Source organism: Eumetopias jubatus, unplaced genomic scaffold, assembly GCF_037043125.1.
Source record: "Eumetopias jubatus isolate StellerSeaLion01/CBP00866 unplaced genomic scaffold, mEumJub1_p1.0 scaffold_12, whole genome shotgun sequence".
NCBI lineage: Eukaryota > Metazoa > Chordata > Mammalia > Carnivora > Otariidae > Eumetopias > Eumetopias jubatus.
The window spans coordinates 62824859-62841901 of record NW_028274818.1 but is presented as its reverse complement, the minus strand read 5'-3'; the positions used below and the strand labels follow the sequence as shown (position 1 = coordinate 62841901).

At 37.1% G+C, this 17043-nt stretch overlaps 1 protein-coding gene across 4 annotated transcripts in view; it reads left to right on the top strand.

Moving 5' to 3' along the window:
• Positions 1–17043, top strand: part of AKT3 (AKT serine/threonine kinase 3) — a 316408-nt gene that overhangs the window by 177496 nt on the left and 121869 nt on the right. For 3 of the 4 annotated variants that reach the window (XM_088017171.1, XM_028111550.2, XM_028111551.2), the window contains one exon: positions 5252–5383. The exons of the other annotated variant lie outside the window; for it this stretch is intronic. In XM_088017171.1, the coding sequence (XP_087873297.1) occupies positions 5252–5383 (132 nt within the window). The remainder of the gene's footprint in view (positions 1–5251; positions 5384–17043) is intronic. 4 annotated transcript variants of the gene reach the window in all.

The window sequence follows — 17043 nt, the reverse complement described above, 5'->3', positions numbered from 1 at the left end:
TCTTATGATTGTCCTTGTTTCTCAAAATATTTATGTCAAGATGTTGTACTTTGTGTTTCAGTTAATTTCATTTTATATTGGTATACTCTTGGGAAAATCAGTAAAATTTTAATTTACAGAATAGTGATAGAAGGTGAGGTTTTTAAAGCAGATTCTTTAAGAAATCTCTCACTGAAACTGGGTCTCAAAAATTAAAAATTGATATGGTCAGAAGTATTTTGAAAAGAGGAGGATTCATTGTCTTATTTGACCTATACCTGATTTCCATTTTTCTTTATTTCATTTTTTAAAAAGATTTTAAAAAGATTTTATTGATTGATTGATTGAGAGGGAGGGAGAGAGGGAGCGGGTGAGCAGGGGCAGGGGCAGAGGGAGAGGGACAGTCTCAAGCAGACTCCTCACTGAGCATGGAGCCCGACTAGGGGCTCGATCTCACGACCCAGAGGTCATGACCTGAGCTGGAATCCAGAGTCGTACACTCAACTAGTTGGGCCATCCAGGCACCCCTATTTTGTTTCATTTTAAGTGAGATAGTATAAAACCCTTTTTAAAATGACAAAGAGTGTAGAAAAAGGTAGAACCTCAGTACCGCTCTTTTGTGATGGCCCTAACAACTTGGTTAAAAAGGGTAAAATAGTGCTATCACTTCCCTAGTTCCCTAGTACTACATCCTTTAGTAGTATATGTGTATCAGGTATCATAGAAAGAATTGCAGAAGTCAGATTATTTTTAATATCAGACTGTAAACACAGATACTCTGAAATAAGAATGCCTTTCTCATAATTTACAGCGTACATTTTCTTCTTTGTTCACTTTTGGAAAAATGAGCAAAAATGAGGGGAATGGCTACTACTTGTGTCAGCTCTGCTGAGAATTGTCTGAGCTGTTTTCTCTTGCCTCAAGCAGACACGTGGTTACTTCTCTTACTGGTAGAGTATTACCCAGTATCTGCTGCACAGGGTGAAAAATCTCTTAAGGAACGACACTGGGTGGTGGAAAAGAGGGCAGAAGCCTCATAACCAGATTTATGTGCTGTTCTGTGTTTCAACTAAAAGATGATCTTTCAAAGGACCCAGAAGTGCGTAATCTTGGTCTGCCAAGCGGCCATTCTCTATAGGGTCAGGTATGTGAAGGAGCACAGCATAAAAGGATCAACAGCCAAATGGGAGTCAAAGTTCTGCCTAATTTATTCATCTTCAATTATATATTCATATTCTTTAACCTAAATTTTGGACTATATAATCAGCCTTCTTCTTATACTATAGTGTCATTTGTTATGTATGCCCATGCATCTCTTAACCTAAAACAGCTGCGTTGACATGCTGGAGATTATGCGAAGGAAAGAATATAACTATGTAAAATATTTACTTAATAAATTTGGGGGATTGGGTTTTAGAGGATTGATTTTTCTGCAGAGGATCCGTGCTCTCATCTTTTATTAAAATCTTACTGTATTTTTTCCCTTAATACCATCTAAAAGAGGGAAACATTTTGTAATGGGTTACATTTCATTTGTAAAGACTAGATAATTACTCTGTGTACCATGCTGAACAGGAGCATTTGGTATCAAAGATACTTTTTAAATTTGCTGAAGTTTTTGTCAAAATAGATATGAAATCTGTTTCTGATATTTTCACATAGGATGCTTTTACTAATATTAGTTTCCATGCAAATTCCCTTTTAAGGTTGGCAGTCAAACTGATAGAAGCTGTGAAATTTAACGATAAGGCTATTATATTTTTTAAGCCTCCTTTTCTCTAAGAATTGCAGTCCTTAAGGAATATAGCAATATTTTATAATTACATATTGCTTTTCATCTGAAAATGTCGTAAAGTAATTTATAAATTCCTTTCTTTTATCTCTAAGAATTCAGTTTCCATTTCTATGATATTTAATAATAGGACACAGCAAGTATCATTTTTCAGTGCATTTAGATACAAATTGAGGAGGGTACTGTTTAAATGAAGCTTTGAGCAAAAAGTAACATTGTAGCCTAATTATAAGAATAATGTCTCTCAGTTCATTATTGCCATGGAATAAACTACCCAGGTTTCATGTCTTAAAAGAGTAACAGTATATTACTTTTCATGATTCTGTGGTTTGTGTAGGCACTTCCACTGGTCTCACATGGATCTCTCACGCAGTTGCATTCAGTTAGCAGGCAGGCTGATCTGGAAGATCCAAGAAAGCCTTTCTCACGTTTCTGGATTCTTGGTTCTCCTCCATGTGATCTCTTGGCATATGGTGTCTCATCATCCAGGCCCTTTGTACATGGTATCTTTCCTTATAGCATGAAGGCTGGCTTTCAATTATGACATTTCCAAGAGGGTGAAAGCATAAGCTGCTAGATTTAAAGGCTGGATCTGGAACTGGCATAGTATCACTTTGATCATATTCTGTGTTCAAAGCAGGACACAAGGCTAGCCCAGGGAGGGGGAAAGTTGAGTCCACCTCTTCATGGGAAGAATGGCATGTGCATACAGGAAGTTAAGGGACTAGTGGCAGCCATCGTTGGAGACTGCCTAGCACAGATAGCTTTGGGGTTATACAGTATTCCTTGGTTTTTAAAAATCTATTAGTGAAAACAGAATTTTTTAATTCTACCAGCTATTCAAATGACACTAACCTTGTTAACTCTATTCTGTATATTTAGTGCCATATGTTTGATTTTTAGTTGAATTAATAAATGTACTTTTTCATTTTCCCTAATACTGTTTGCTCCTTGTCTTTTGAACTGGAGATATTATTGAATGGTTAAGATATTATAACTTGACATTTGGAATATTTTTCAAAATTATAGGCAGCAGATAATGTTGAAAGTGAATATAGGCATCTGTTTCTAAAATTTTTAGAATTTTTACAAAATACGAAGAATATTGGTCTGTAGTTTTCTTGTAATATTTTTGTCTGGTTTTGATAATCAGGGTAATCATGGCCTCATAGGATGAATTGGGAAGTATTCTTTTTTTCTCAACTTTCTGTAGGAGTTTATATAGAATTGGTATCATTTCTTCCTTAAATGTTTAAAGAATTCAACAGTGAAACCATCTCACTCTAGAGTTTTCTTTGTTGAGAGTTTTTTTTTTTTTTTTTAACCACAAATTCAATTTTCATAGTAGTCATAGGGCTCTTCAAGTTACCTGTTTCTGTTTGAGTAAGCTTTGATAATGTGAGGCTTTCAGAGAATTTATTTATTTCATGTATATTTGTATATTGTTGATTTTATGGGCATAAAGCTGTTTATAGTATTCCCATGTGATCCTTTTAAAGTGTCTGTAGAGTCTGTAGTAATGTCAGCTCTTTCATTCCTGACGGTCATTTGTGTCTTTCTTTATTTTCCTGAGCAGTCTGGCTAGAGGTTTATCAATTTTATTGATCTTCTCAAAGAACCAGCTATCCTGGTCCATAGCCAGTATGATATCCTCTACTTTTTTTTCTTTTAAAAAATTTTAAATTGATTTCTACTCTGACCTTTATTTCCTTTCTTCTCTTTCTCTTGAGTTTAATTTGCTCTTGTTCAATTTCTTAATGTGGAAGCTGAGATCATTGATTTGAGACATTCTTGACATTTACTTTGGATGGGTGGTAAACAGGAAAAAATACAGTTATAAAATGGCAGAAAAGTCTCTACTAACTTCTGATCATCTGTAGGAAAAAACCCAGATGCTTAACTTGTTATTCATAAAGCCCTCGGAACTGAATTTAAATTTAAGATGATAAACTGAGCATACCCAGTTATCTCCCCTTCTGTTTAAAAGCCCATTAAAATGGTAGTAAAGGCATTAAAAGAGAGACAAGTCCACACAAATGAAAAGCTGAGTGGGGAAAAGGCATTATATTTGTGGACAACAAATACCAAAATTGTGGAAATTTGTGGAAGGACATTCATAGAACAGGAAAAACATGCATAAAGGGGGCTGTAGAGAGCAAGTAGCAGGTCTGCTTGGCGACATCCTGGAAATCAGCTGACTTAGGAGTGAGAAATGAAAATTGAAAACAGGCAGAATAATTAGAGGCATTCTTAGACGTCCCTGACTTTCTATTCTGAACTGCAGCAATTGCTTTCTCAGATGTTGTACTGCTTCTTTTTAGACTTCGTCTTACTGGGCTCCAGGGTTATTTTCAACATTTCTTACACACCGATATTTCACTTCGTAGGATTTCATCCTAATTTTGTTAGAGTCCATTCTCAAATAGCTTCCCTGAAAGGTACTGCTCCCTTAGATGTATTTGGAAATGTTTGTGGGGGACATTTTTGATGACCATGTTGTTTGGGGATAGTGGCACTACTAAACCCTGAAAAACTTAAGTCCTTGGAAAACAATGTGGAAGTTCCTCAAAAAATTAAAAATAGAGTTACCATTTGATCCAGTAATTCCACTAATAGGTACTTAACCTAAAGAAAACAAAACAACAATTTGAAAATATATATGCACACCCCTATGTTTATTGCAGCATTATTTATAATAACTAGGGTATGAAGGCAACCCAAGTGTTCACTGATAGGTGAATGGGTAAGGAAGAGGTGGTATATGTACACAATAGACTATTACTCAGCCATAAAAAAGAACAAGCCGTTGCCATTTGCGATGACATAGATGGAGCTAGAGAGCATAATACTAAATGAAATATCAGTCAGAGAAAGAGAAACACTGTATGATTTCACTCATATGTGGAATTTAAGAAACAGAACAAATGAACAAAGAAAAAAGGAGACCAAAGAAACCAGACTCTTAAATACAGAGAACAAATTGGTGGTTGCAGAGAGAAGGCAGGTGGGACGGATGGGTGAAATAGATGAAGGGGATTCAGAGTACGCTTATCTTGATGAGCACTGAGCAGTGTACGGAACTGTTGAATCATTCTGTACGCCTGAAACTAATATAACATTGTATGTCAACTGTACTTCAGTAAAACAAACAAACAAAAAACCAAAAAAACCCTGAGTCCTTGAAAGTGAATGAAAATGATTGTTTTCCTTTTGCCCCTACACTTGACTGATAGTTTGACTAGTTGAGGAATTTGAGGTTCAGAATTATTGTCTCCAGTATCTGAGAATTGCTTAAATTATTTCTCGTATCCATGATTGCTAGTGAGGCAGCCGTTGCCAGTCTGATTCTTAGTCATTTAAGTGTGTTTAGAAATTGGTAAAATTTGCTTTTGAGTAGATACTGCAAACATATACCTATATTTTTTATAAATAAATTGCATCAATACTTCATACTATATTTTTTTAATTTGTATTTTTCAGACAATGAATGATTTTGACTATTTGAAACTACTAGGTAAAGGCACTTTTGGGAAAGTTATTTTGGTTCGAGAGAAGGCAAGTGGGAAATACTATGCTATGAAGATTCTGAAGAAAGAAGTAATTATTGCAAAGGTAATTGATTACTAGAGTTGATTACTAAATTTTTGCTTATGGTTATGCACTCATGTGTGTTCATGCATACACATGACTCAAGTGTAGAAATTCCATTAAATAACCAAAATGTTGATTATAGGCTACTGTTGCAGCAGTATCTGTATATCAATATTTATAATGTTAAAAATTTCAAAAGTTTATAATATTATCTGAACATTGTATACCAAAGCTATTTTGTTCCCTTGAGGAGATAAAAATATTTATTCTATGTATATGTATTTGGAGGAATGTTTTGACTGTCTGTTTTTGTGGCCTGTAGCACTAATTATACTAGTATTGCCTTTCGATATTTCCCCCAACATTCTGAATTTTTTATTATTAAATAAAAAACTAATTCAAATAACAGATGATTTGCACCCATAAATTATACAGCTTACATAACGATGAATGGGAAAGCATCCTTAATAGATTTGAAAATACAAGAATGATGAAACTAAAAGAAATAGTAGTCTCTGAAATTCTTTCAGGAACTCTTAACTCCCACCTCCGTAACTTTGTTCAGCTTAGACATACACAGATAACTAACATGTTAATGATGCCAGTTCTCACTCAGAGTTCTGAACAGAATCCTAATTCCCTCAATAGACAAATTTGATATACTTTACAAATTGGTCCACGCTTTATGTTTCGTTTATTTCAACAAATGATACGTGATATTATTGGTATACTTTATGGACTACTTTAACTTTCAAACCACATTGACCCTTGTACAACATGGGGGTTAAGGGTGACTCCCTGCTCAGTCGAAAGTCCACATGTAACTTTTGACTCCCCCCAAATTTAACTAACAGTCTAACATTGACTGGAAGCCTTCGTGATATCATGAACGGTCAACTAATACATATTTTGTATGTCATATGTCTTATTATATACTGTATTTTTACAATGAAGTAAGTTAGAGAAAAGAAAATATAATTAAGAAAATCATAAAGAACAGAAAATACATTTATAGGACTGTACTGTATTTATTGAAAAAAATCCATGTATAAGTGGACCCGTGCCATTCAAACACATGTTCCAGGGTCAACTGTATAGTTTCCTCATCTGGAGTGTATTGCTCCACACACTTTGTGAAGCTGTCCTCCCTCTGTCTTTGTACATTTGCTTTTATTTCAATCCTTACACAAATCTGTGTCTGGTATTGGAAATAACTCTGACCTTGGAGTCACACAGGTCTGGATTCACGTCCCAGCTTTGCATCTTACCATCTCATGACCTTTAACAACCAGTTTTGGGGGGAGTACTGCTCCCTTAGAGACATGTGCAATGTTTTGGGGGAGCATATTTGCTTATTCACAGTGAAGAGAAACTGCTGTCACCAGGTGGAGGCCATGCATGCTCAGTGTCCTGCAACATGTCAAGTAGCCCAACAGAGCCTTGCATTTTTCGTTTGCAAAATTTCACTTGTTAAAATGAAAAACAATCACTTGAAAGAATGAGCCCTGGATGTTGTATGCAACTGATGAATCACTGAATTCTACCTCTGAAACTGTTAATACAGTGTATTTTAACTAAATCAAATTTAAATTAAAATTTTTTTAAGAAAAGGTATTTCTGGACGGGAATATTGAGGGTTAGGATTCGTAAAGTATTTGGCATAGTACCTGACACATAGCGCCACTTCCTAGATGATCCCAAACAAACCACTCCACTTTTTAGGCCTTTGTTTCCTCTTTTGCAAAATGGGGAATAATGTAGTGCCTATCTCATAAAACTGTCGTCAGGATTAAGTGAATGAATAAGTGTAATAGCATTTGCCATAAATAAAATTGAATTAAGATTAAACTAGTATTAAATGAAAAATATATTATCGCTATATTTGTTATTATTATTACTCTTACCATCTACCATGTGTCAAGCATCAGTAAATACCATTTCTATTCTGCTTTTTCTCTTCTACATTAGCTCACTTGGAGCCTGTCTTCCCTTACTAGTTAATTATACTTTAATGAGTAACTCTACAGAACTGGGTATATTTTACAAGTGATAGCATATCCGGCTTGGTGTACTACCCTTGATTTTCACCAACAAGTCCATTTATCTGTTTCTTGAAAGAAAATATGTCTGCTCATATTAAAATGATTAACGGTATAATGTTTTAGAGTCTAACAAGACCTGGGGTTTGAGTCCTGATGTGCCCATCACAGAGCCTCATATCGGGGACCAGATGGTGTCCACGTACTTTAATACTGTTGACGTTAACACTGATCGGTTGATTAAAGCATTGTCCACCAGGTTTTTCCACTGTAGAGTTAGCATTTTTCCCATTGTAATTAATGACTCTTTTAGGGGCAATACTCTGACACTTGCAGGTTTTTTTTTTTTTCTTAAACTTTTGCCCACTCATTTTAATTTCCGTCAGTGGATCTAGTCTACAACAGTTATCCCGTGGTGTACTAATGGTATTTTCTATTTCCCTCATTCTTTATGCATTTATTCTATTCGGTCTAACTAAAGGTTTGATAATTTTATCTTTTCAAAGAACCAGCTTTTACTTTCATTGAGTTTTCTCTGTTTTTCTATTTTCTCTTTTATCTCTGCTCTAATCATTATTATTTCCTTCCTTATTATTTTCTTCCTTCTAGCTTTAGCTTTAGCTTATTCTTTTCGTCCTGAAGTTGTAAAGTTAGGTTGTGGATTTGAGATCTGTCTTCCCCCTCCTCCTCCCCCTCCTCCTCCTCCTTCTTTCTTCTTCTGAGAGAGAGAGAGAGAGAGAGAGAAAGCATTGCGACTTGGGGCGGAGGGGCGGGCAGAGGGAGAGGGAGAGAATCTTTCTTAAGCAGGCTCCATGCTCAGCACGAGCCTGACAGGGAGCTTGATCCCAGGACCCTGAGATCATGACCTGAGATGAAATCAAGAGTCAGTTGCTTAACCAACTGAACGAGCCACCTAGGTGCCCCAAGATCTTTCTTCTTTTTAAATGTAAGCATCTAAGACTATAATTTCCCACTTAGCACTGCTTTTGATGTATCCCATAAATTTTGGTATATTAGATTTTTCCTTTCATTCTTCTCTCAGTGTTTTCTAATTTAATTTTCCTTGTGATTTTGCCTTTGATCCATTAAGACTCTATTTTAATTACTATAAATTTGTAAATTTTCCAGTTTTCTTTTTTTTTTTAAGATTTTATTTATTTATTTGACAGAGAGTGAGGGAGCACAAGCAGGGGAAGCAGCAGGCAGAGGGAGAGGGAGAAGCAGGCTCCCCACTGAACAGAGAGCCCGATGCGGGACTCAATCCCAGGACTCTGGGATCATGACCTGAGCTGAAGGCAGCTGCTTCACCGACTGAGCCACCCAGGCGCCCCAATTTTCCAGTTTTCTTTCTGTTTCTGATTTCAAACTTCATCCCATTGCTGGTAGAGAAGATACTTGGTATGATATCTATCTTTTTAAATCTACTGAGACTTAATTTGTAGCCTAACATATGGTGTATCCTGGAGAATTTTCCACGTGCACTTGAAAAGAATGTGTAATCTGTTGTTGGGTAAAGTGTTCTGTGTGTGTCGTGTGTCTGCTGGATCTAGTTCGTTTATTGTGTTAAGTCCTCTATTTCCTTCTTCTGTCTGGCTGTTCTGTCTCATTATTGTGAGTAGGGTATTGAAGTCTCCAACTGTTAGTGTAGAACTATCTATTTCTCATTTTAATTCTGTCTTATGTTTGCTTCGTACATTTTGATGGTTGGTTATTAGGTACATAAATGTTTATAATTGTTATTTGTTGCTGGATTGAGCCTTTTATTAAATACATAATGTCATATTTTCGTCTTTGGTAACTTAAAAAATATATTTTTTTGTCTGATAACGAAATAGCCACCTCTGCTCTCTTTTGGTTATGTATGTATGAATATTCCATCCTTTCAGTTTCAACATATTTGTGTCTTTGGCTCTAAAGTAAGTCTTTTGTAGACAGTGCATATTTTGATCATTTTGTTGTTAAATCCATTCTGCCATCTCTTATCTTCTGATTGGAGGGATTAATCCATTTACATTAAAATAAATACTTATAAAGAGAGAGTTGTGTCCCTTTGCTCTTTTTTTCAATGTGCTTTATACTTTCTTTGTCCCTCGTTGTCTGCATTACTGTCTTATGTTTAGTTGTTTTGTTGTTTTTTTTTTTTTTAGTGAAACATTTTAATTCCCTTCTCATTTCCTTCTCTGTATATTCTATAGCTATTTTCTGTGTGGTTGCCATGGGGATTACATTTAACATCCTAAAATTACAGCACTCTGATTTGAATTTAAACCACCTGAACTTCAGTAAGATATAAAAACCCTCTGCTGCTATGCTACTCTACTCAACCCTTTTAAGTTATTGATGTTATAGGCGCCTGGGTGGCTTAGATGGTTAAGCGTCTGCCTTCGGCTCAGGTCATGATCCCAGGGTCCTGGGATCGAGCCCTGCATCGGGCTCCCTGCTCCTTGGGAGCCTGCTTCTCCCTCTGCTTCTCTCTCTCTCTCTCTCCCTCTGTCTCTCATGAATAAATAAATAAAATCTTTAAAAAAAAGTTATTGATGTTATAAATTACATCTTTATTCTTTTTGATGTAAATGGGATTGTTTTCTTAATTTCTTTTTCTTCTTTTTTATTGGTGTGTAGAAATCCAAGAGATTTCTGTATATTAATTTTGTATCTTGCAACTTCATTGAATTAATTTATCCATTCTGGTGTTTTTTTGGTGGAGTGTTCGGGGTTTTCTATATATAGTACCATGTCACTGCAAATAGTGACAGTTTTACTTCTTTCTTACCAATTTGAATGCCTTCTATTTCTTTTTCTTGTTTTATTACTATGGCCCAGACTTCCAGTACTATGTTGATTAAAAGTGGTGCGGGTAAGACACCCTCGTCTTGTTCCTGATCTTAGAAGAAAGGCTGTCAGTTTTTTACCATTATGATATTAGCTGTGGGTTTTTCATATATGGCCTTTATTATGTTGAGGTATGTTCCCTCTAAACCTACTTTGTTGAGAGTTTCTGTCATGAATGGATGTTGTATTTTGTGAAATGCTTTTTCTGCATCTATTGATATGATCATATAGTTTTTATCCTATCTCTTGTAAATGTGATGTATCATATTGATCGATACGTGAATATCGAACCACCCTTGCATCCCTGGAATAAATCTTACTTGGTTGTGGTGAATGATTTTTTTTAATGTATTGTTGAATTTGGTTTGCTGATATTTTGTTAAGGATTTTTGCATCCATGTTCATCAGAGATATTGGTCTGTAATCTTTTTTTTTTTTTTTTTGTAGTGTCTTTATTTGCTTTTGGTATCAGGGTAATGCTGGCCTTGTAGAATTAATTTGGAAGTTTTCCTTCCTCTTCTATTTTCTGGAATAGCTTGGAATAATAGGTATTAATTCTTCTTTAAATGTTTGGTAGGAGTCACCTGTGAAGTCACGTGTGAAGTCCAGCCAAAAGTCCTGGACTTTTGTTTGTTGGGAGTTTTTAATTACTGATTCAATTTCATTTCTCGTAATTGATCAGTTCAGATTCTCTGTTTCTTCCTGATTCAGTTGGAAGATTATGTTTCTAGGAATTTATTCATTTCTCTTAGGTTGTCCAATTTGTTGGCATATAGTTTTTTATAAAATTCTTTTATAATCCTTCGTATTTCTGTGGTGTTGATTGTATTTCTTCTCCTTTACTTCTGATTTTATTTATTCAAAGCCTGTCTTTCTTTTTTTTGATGAGTCTAGATAAAGGTTGATCATTTTTATTGATGTTTTCAGAAAACCAGCTCCTGGCCTAATTGAGCTTTTGTATTTTTTTTTTTTTTTTTAGTCTCTATTTCATTTATTTTTGCTGTAATATTACTTCATCCCTTCTACTAGCTTTGGGATTTGTTTTTCTTTTTCTAGCTCTTATAGGTATAAAGTTAGGTTGTTAATTAGAGATTTTTCTTCTTCCCTTTTTTTTTTTTCCAAGATTTTTTTTTATTTATTTGAAAGCTTGAGAATGCCGTGGATGTGGACGAGCCAGGGCGGGGGTGGGGTGGGGGAGCGGGGGGAGAAAGGGGGCAGAGCAAGAGGGAGAAGCATACTCCCCGCTGAGCAGGGAGCCCAATGTGGGGCTCAATCCCAGGACCCTGGGGTCATGACCTGAGCAGGCATTTAACCAACTGAGTCACCCAGATGCCCCAAGATTTTTCTTGTTTCTTGTGGTAGGCCTGTATTACTATAAAATTCCCTCCTAGACTTTCTTTTGCTATGTCCCTAAATTCTGGACCATATGTTTTAATTTGTCTCCATGTATTTTTTAATTTGCACTTTGGTTTCTTGGCTTGCCCATTCATTGTTTAGTAGCATGTTGTTTAGCCTTCACCTGTTTGGGTTGTTTCCAGATTTTTTTTTTTTATGGTTGATTTCTAGTTTTATATCACTATGGTCAGAAAAGATGCGTGATATGATTTGTCTTTTTATGTTTATTGAGACTTATTTTGTGGCCTAACATGTGATCTATACTGGGGAATGTTCCATGAGCACATGAATAGAATGTGTATTCTGTTGCTTTTGGCTGAAATGTTCTATATATGTCCATTAGGTCCGTCTGGTCTAATGTGTTATTGAAAGCCACTGTTTTCTGGTTGATTTTCCGTCTGCATGATCTCTCCATTGATGTAAGTGGGGTGTTAAAGTCCCCTCCTATTGTATTACTGTCAATTTCTGCCTTTATATCTGTTAATAATTGCTTTTTGTAATTTACACTTACAATTTCTATAGTTTACAATTATGATATCCTCTTGTTGGATTAATCCCTTTATCATTGTGCAATGCCCTTTTTTGTCTCTTGCTATAGTCTTTGTTTTTAAGTCTAGTTTGTCTGATATAAGTATTCCTAACCTGACTTATTTTTTTCACTTCCATTTGCATAGTATATGTTTTTCCAGTCCTTCACTTTCAGTCTGTACATGTCTTTAGGTCTGAAGTGTGTTTCTTATGGGCAGCATATAGATGGGTCTTGCTCTTTATCCATTCGGTTACCCTATGTCTTTTGCTTGGGGGCATTTAATCCATTCACATTTAAAGTAATTATCGATTGGTGTATATGTATTACAATTTTTTGAAATTTATTTTCTGGTTGTTTTTGTAGTTCTTCTCTGTTCCTTTCTTTTTCTCTTGATCTTGTCCCTTATGGTTTGATGGCTTTCTTTAGTGTTATGCTTGGAGTCCTTGCTCTTTATGTTTTGTGTATCTGTTATAGACTTTTAATTTGTGGTTACTATTAGGTTTGTGTATAACGTGTTTATAGCAGTCTATATTGAGTTGATTATTACTTAAGTTGAAACACACTTTAAAAGCACTAAATTTTTATCCCTCTTCCGTGTTTTATTTATATGATGTTATATTTTACATCTTTTATTTTGTGTATCTCTTGACTGGTATAATTTTTTTTTTGATATAATTTATTTTACTACTTTTGTGTTTTAACTTCCATTCTGGCTTTTATGATATGTTTGCTTGTAACTGTGAAATTTTTTTCCTTTCATAATTTTCTTACTCCTGATTATGGCCTTTCCACTCAATTCCTTTTAACATTCCTTGTAATACTTGTTTAGTGGTAATGAACTCCTTTAACTTTTGTCTGGGAAACTCTTTTATTTCTCATTCTATTCTGAATGATAACCTTGCTGGGTAGAGTATTCTTGGTTGCAGATTTTTACCTTTGAACACTTGGAAGATATCATGCCACTTTCTTCTGGCCTACAAAGTTTCTGCTGAAAAATCAGCTGATAGCCTAATGGGGTTTCCCTTGTATATAACTGTTTTTCTTTTTTCTTGCTGCTTTTAAAATTCTCTCTTTGTCATTACTTTTGACATTTTAATTACTATTTGTCCTGGTATGGACCTCTTCGGGTTGATTTTGTTAGAGGCTGTCTGTGCTTTGGAGATCTCTATGTCTGTTTCCTTCCCCAGATTAGGGAACTTTTCAGCTCTTATTTCTTCAAATAAGTTTTCTGCCTCCTTTTCTCCCTCTTGTCTTTCTGGGATCCCTATAATGTAAATATTATTATGCTTGATGGAGTTGCTGAGTTCCCTTAGCCTGTTCTCATTTTTCATTATTATTTTTTCTCCTTGCTGCTTGGCTGGTTGCTTTCCATTACCATCTTCCAGATTGCTGATCTATTCTGCATTTTCTAATCTGCTGTTGATTCCCTATAGTGTATTTTTTTATTTCCATTATTGAATTTTTAATCTCTGACTGGTTCTTATGTTTTCTCTCTTTGTTGAGGTTCTCACTGAGGTCCTCCACTCTTTCCTCAAGTCCAGTGAATATCTTTATGACTACCACTTTGAATTCTTTATCAGGCATATTGCTTATATCCATTTTATTTATCCCTTTTGTTGTGATTTTTGTCTTGTTCTTTCATTTGGAACATACTCCTCTGTCTCCTTATTTTGTCTAACTTTCTGTGTTTGTTTCTGTGTATTAGGAGGTCAGCTACATCTCCTGGTTTTGAAAATAGTGGCCTCATGTAGAAGAGGTCCTGGGGTGCCCTGTAGCACGATGCCCCTGGTCACTAGAACAAGGTGCTCCAGGGGTGTCTTCTGTGTGGGCTGTGCATGCCCTACTACTGTGGCTGAGCCATGTTTGCCTTCAGTCCCGTTGGCTGCAGTGACCTGCTTTGCCTGCTGTGGGAGCACCGGGCAGCATTTGGTTCCTGTGTGGTTGCGGTGCCTGCCAGAGGCCAGTGGAATCTCCTTGGTGGGAGGGGCCAGCGGTTCGGCCAGCTGCCTTCACTTAGTTTCTCTGCTACAGTTGCAGGTGCACCAAATGGCGGGGCCTTTCTGCGTAGCCAGCTAAGAAGCTCTGCTGCTCAAACTGTGGGCATGCTAGTGTAGGGGTTATCTCCCCCCTGCTACGATGGGAGTCACTTTGGAGTGGTGTTGGTCCCTGTTGGGGCTGCTTGTGGGGTATGGCAGGGCAGGAGTCACTTCGGAGGGTCGAATGGGACTGGTCCTCAAGGGAATGGCAGGGCAGGGCACCATGGTTAGCCAGGTAGATGGAAAGTGCTCGTGCTGGCTCCCCCAGGTGTCCAGCTCTCTAGGCTAGGGGGAGGGGAAGAGAAATGGTGCCCACAGCACTTTTGTTCTTGGAGAAGCATCCTAAAGATCCCAGCCCCTCCAGCACGTGTTCTGAGGTTAGTAACTAAATCTACCGTCTCCCCCAGCTGCTTTTCAAACTGCTGCTTCTGTGCTTTGTCTCCACGGAGTTATTTGTGAGGCTGGCTCTTGAAGGGTGTGTAAACCCACTGATTTTTAATGTACCTAGAGTTCAGCTCCACTGACTAAAGCTGCTAAAGTTAAGCCCCATTGGTTTTCAAAGCCAGATGCTCTCAGAATTCCAGGTGCAGGTACCCTGTGTCTGATCCTCTCATTTCTCTGTGCTTGTGCTGTCCCTCCCGTTTGCCGTGAGTACTGCCAGGAGTTTGGTTCCCAACTGTATCTCTACCCCTCCTACCCTTTTCCATGTGGCTTTCTCTCTACAGGTAACTATGGAAAATCTGCTCTAGTGGTCTGCCATTGTTTTCAGTTAGTTGCACAAACGTAGGTGTTGTCTAGGTATGTCTGTTCAGGTGAGCTCAGGATCCTCCTGTTTTGCCATCTTCCTGACCACCCCCTGAAATGTGCTTCTAAATAGGACTTGAGGGGCGCCTGGGTGGCTCAGTCGTTAAGTGTCTGCCTTCGGCTCAGGTCATGATCCTGGGGTCCTGGGATCGAGCCCCACATGGGGCTCCCTGCTCCACAGGAAGCCTTCTTCTCCCTCTCCGACTCCCCCTTCTTGTGTTCCCTCTCTCGCTGTGTCTCTGTCAAATAAACAAAAATAAATAAATACGACTTGAAAGTCAGAATTACCCCTTGATCCATGGGCTGCAGAAGGGACGTTGTGTTAGCAGGCATGAAAACAACACTAATCCCGTTGCCCATCTCTGTCAGAGCTTTTATGTTATAGAGACGACTTCTTTTCTTAAACCTCGTGAACCAACCCCTGCCAGCTTCAGACTTTTCTTCCGTGGCTCCCTCACCTCTCTGAGCCTTCCCAGAGTTAAAGACACTCAGGGCCTTGCTCTGGGCTAGGCTTTGGCTTAAGGGAATGTCATGGCTGTTTGATCTTCTATGCAGACCACTGAAATGTTCTCCATATGAGCAGTAAGGCTGCTTCGCTTTCTTATCATCCATGTGTTCACTGGAGTAGCACTTGTCATTTCCTTCAAGAACTATCCCTTTGCTTTCACAGCATGGCTCACTGCTTGGTGCAAGAGGCCTAGCTTCCAGCCTCTAAGCTTCGACATGCCTTCCTCACTCAGCTTAATCACATCTAGCTTTTGATTTAAAGGGAGAGATTACACATCTTCTCTTGAACACTTAGAGGATATTAATTTCAATATTGTGCGTCTCAAGGGACAGGGAGGCCCAAAGGGAGGGAGACTGGAGACGAGCCAGTGAGGAGAGCATTCAGAACAAACACAACATTCATTGATTAAGTTCACTTTCTTTTATGGATGTGGTTCGTGGCACTGCAAAATAATTACAATAATAACATCAAAGATCACTGATCAGAGATCACCATAAAAAAGATCTAATAGTAATGAAAAAGTTTGAAATATTATAAGAATTGCCAAAATGTGACACAGAGACATAAAGTAAGCAGCAAATGCTGTTGGTGAAAATGGCTGTGATAGACTTGCTTGATGCAGGGTTGTCACCTTCAATTTGTAAAAAATGCATTATCTGCAAAGTGCAATAAAGTGAAGCAAAAAAATGAGGTATGCTGTATAGCATTTTAAACTCACTTTGATTAGATCAGCTGAGCCAGTCTAATCCTGCTCATATTCTCGGCCATACAGAGTGATTGGTTATAGTGTTTATGTCATCAGGATAAAAATAGAACTGCCCTTACAATGTTACTGAGTCATCTGACCTAGGTAGGCTAGGTTCCCAGTTGTGACAGCCGGCACCCTCTTTTCTTGGACATTTCTGGGGTCAGAATGGAGTGGTCAAATTGCTTTTCTGTTCTCTACCTCAGACTCTTAAAGTGTGCCAGCCTGTTTCCTAATGCACATAGTAGAATCTATTTTCAGCTTTCCCATTCAACAAGAGAATCCATGTTCTATTAATCTACCTCATTAGTCATTGAAGAATATGAACAGAGTCCTGAGTACTGAGGATCACCACACAGATGAGAAAAATCTAAAGACAGAATAAAAGTGAACAAAGAAGAACAAAAGAATAGTTGATCCTAGTGAAAGCAGAGACAAAACAGAGAACTGAAGATACATTCACAATCTCTAATTAGTATTTGTAGACAAGTAGGAAAAAAATGTTGTATTACAAAACAAAAATATGCTGAAAAAGAAATAGAGCACAAGAAAGAGTAATTATAAATTTAATGTGTGATTGCTAAAATAAAACATTTAATACAAGGATTGTAAGCAAATTTTGGGGAATATCTGAGAATGAAGAGCCAAAAATACAGCAATGGAAAATACTAGAAGAATAGTTAGGACATGAAGGCTTAATCAAGGGTTCTCAGATGTTTAAGAATTTAAGGGAGAAGGGGGGGATCAGAACTAATCAAAGAAAATAAAATACATTATAGCTGAAGAAGTCTTC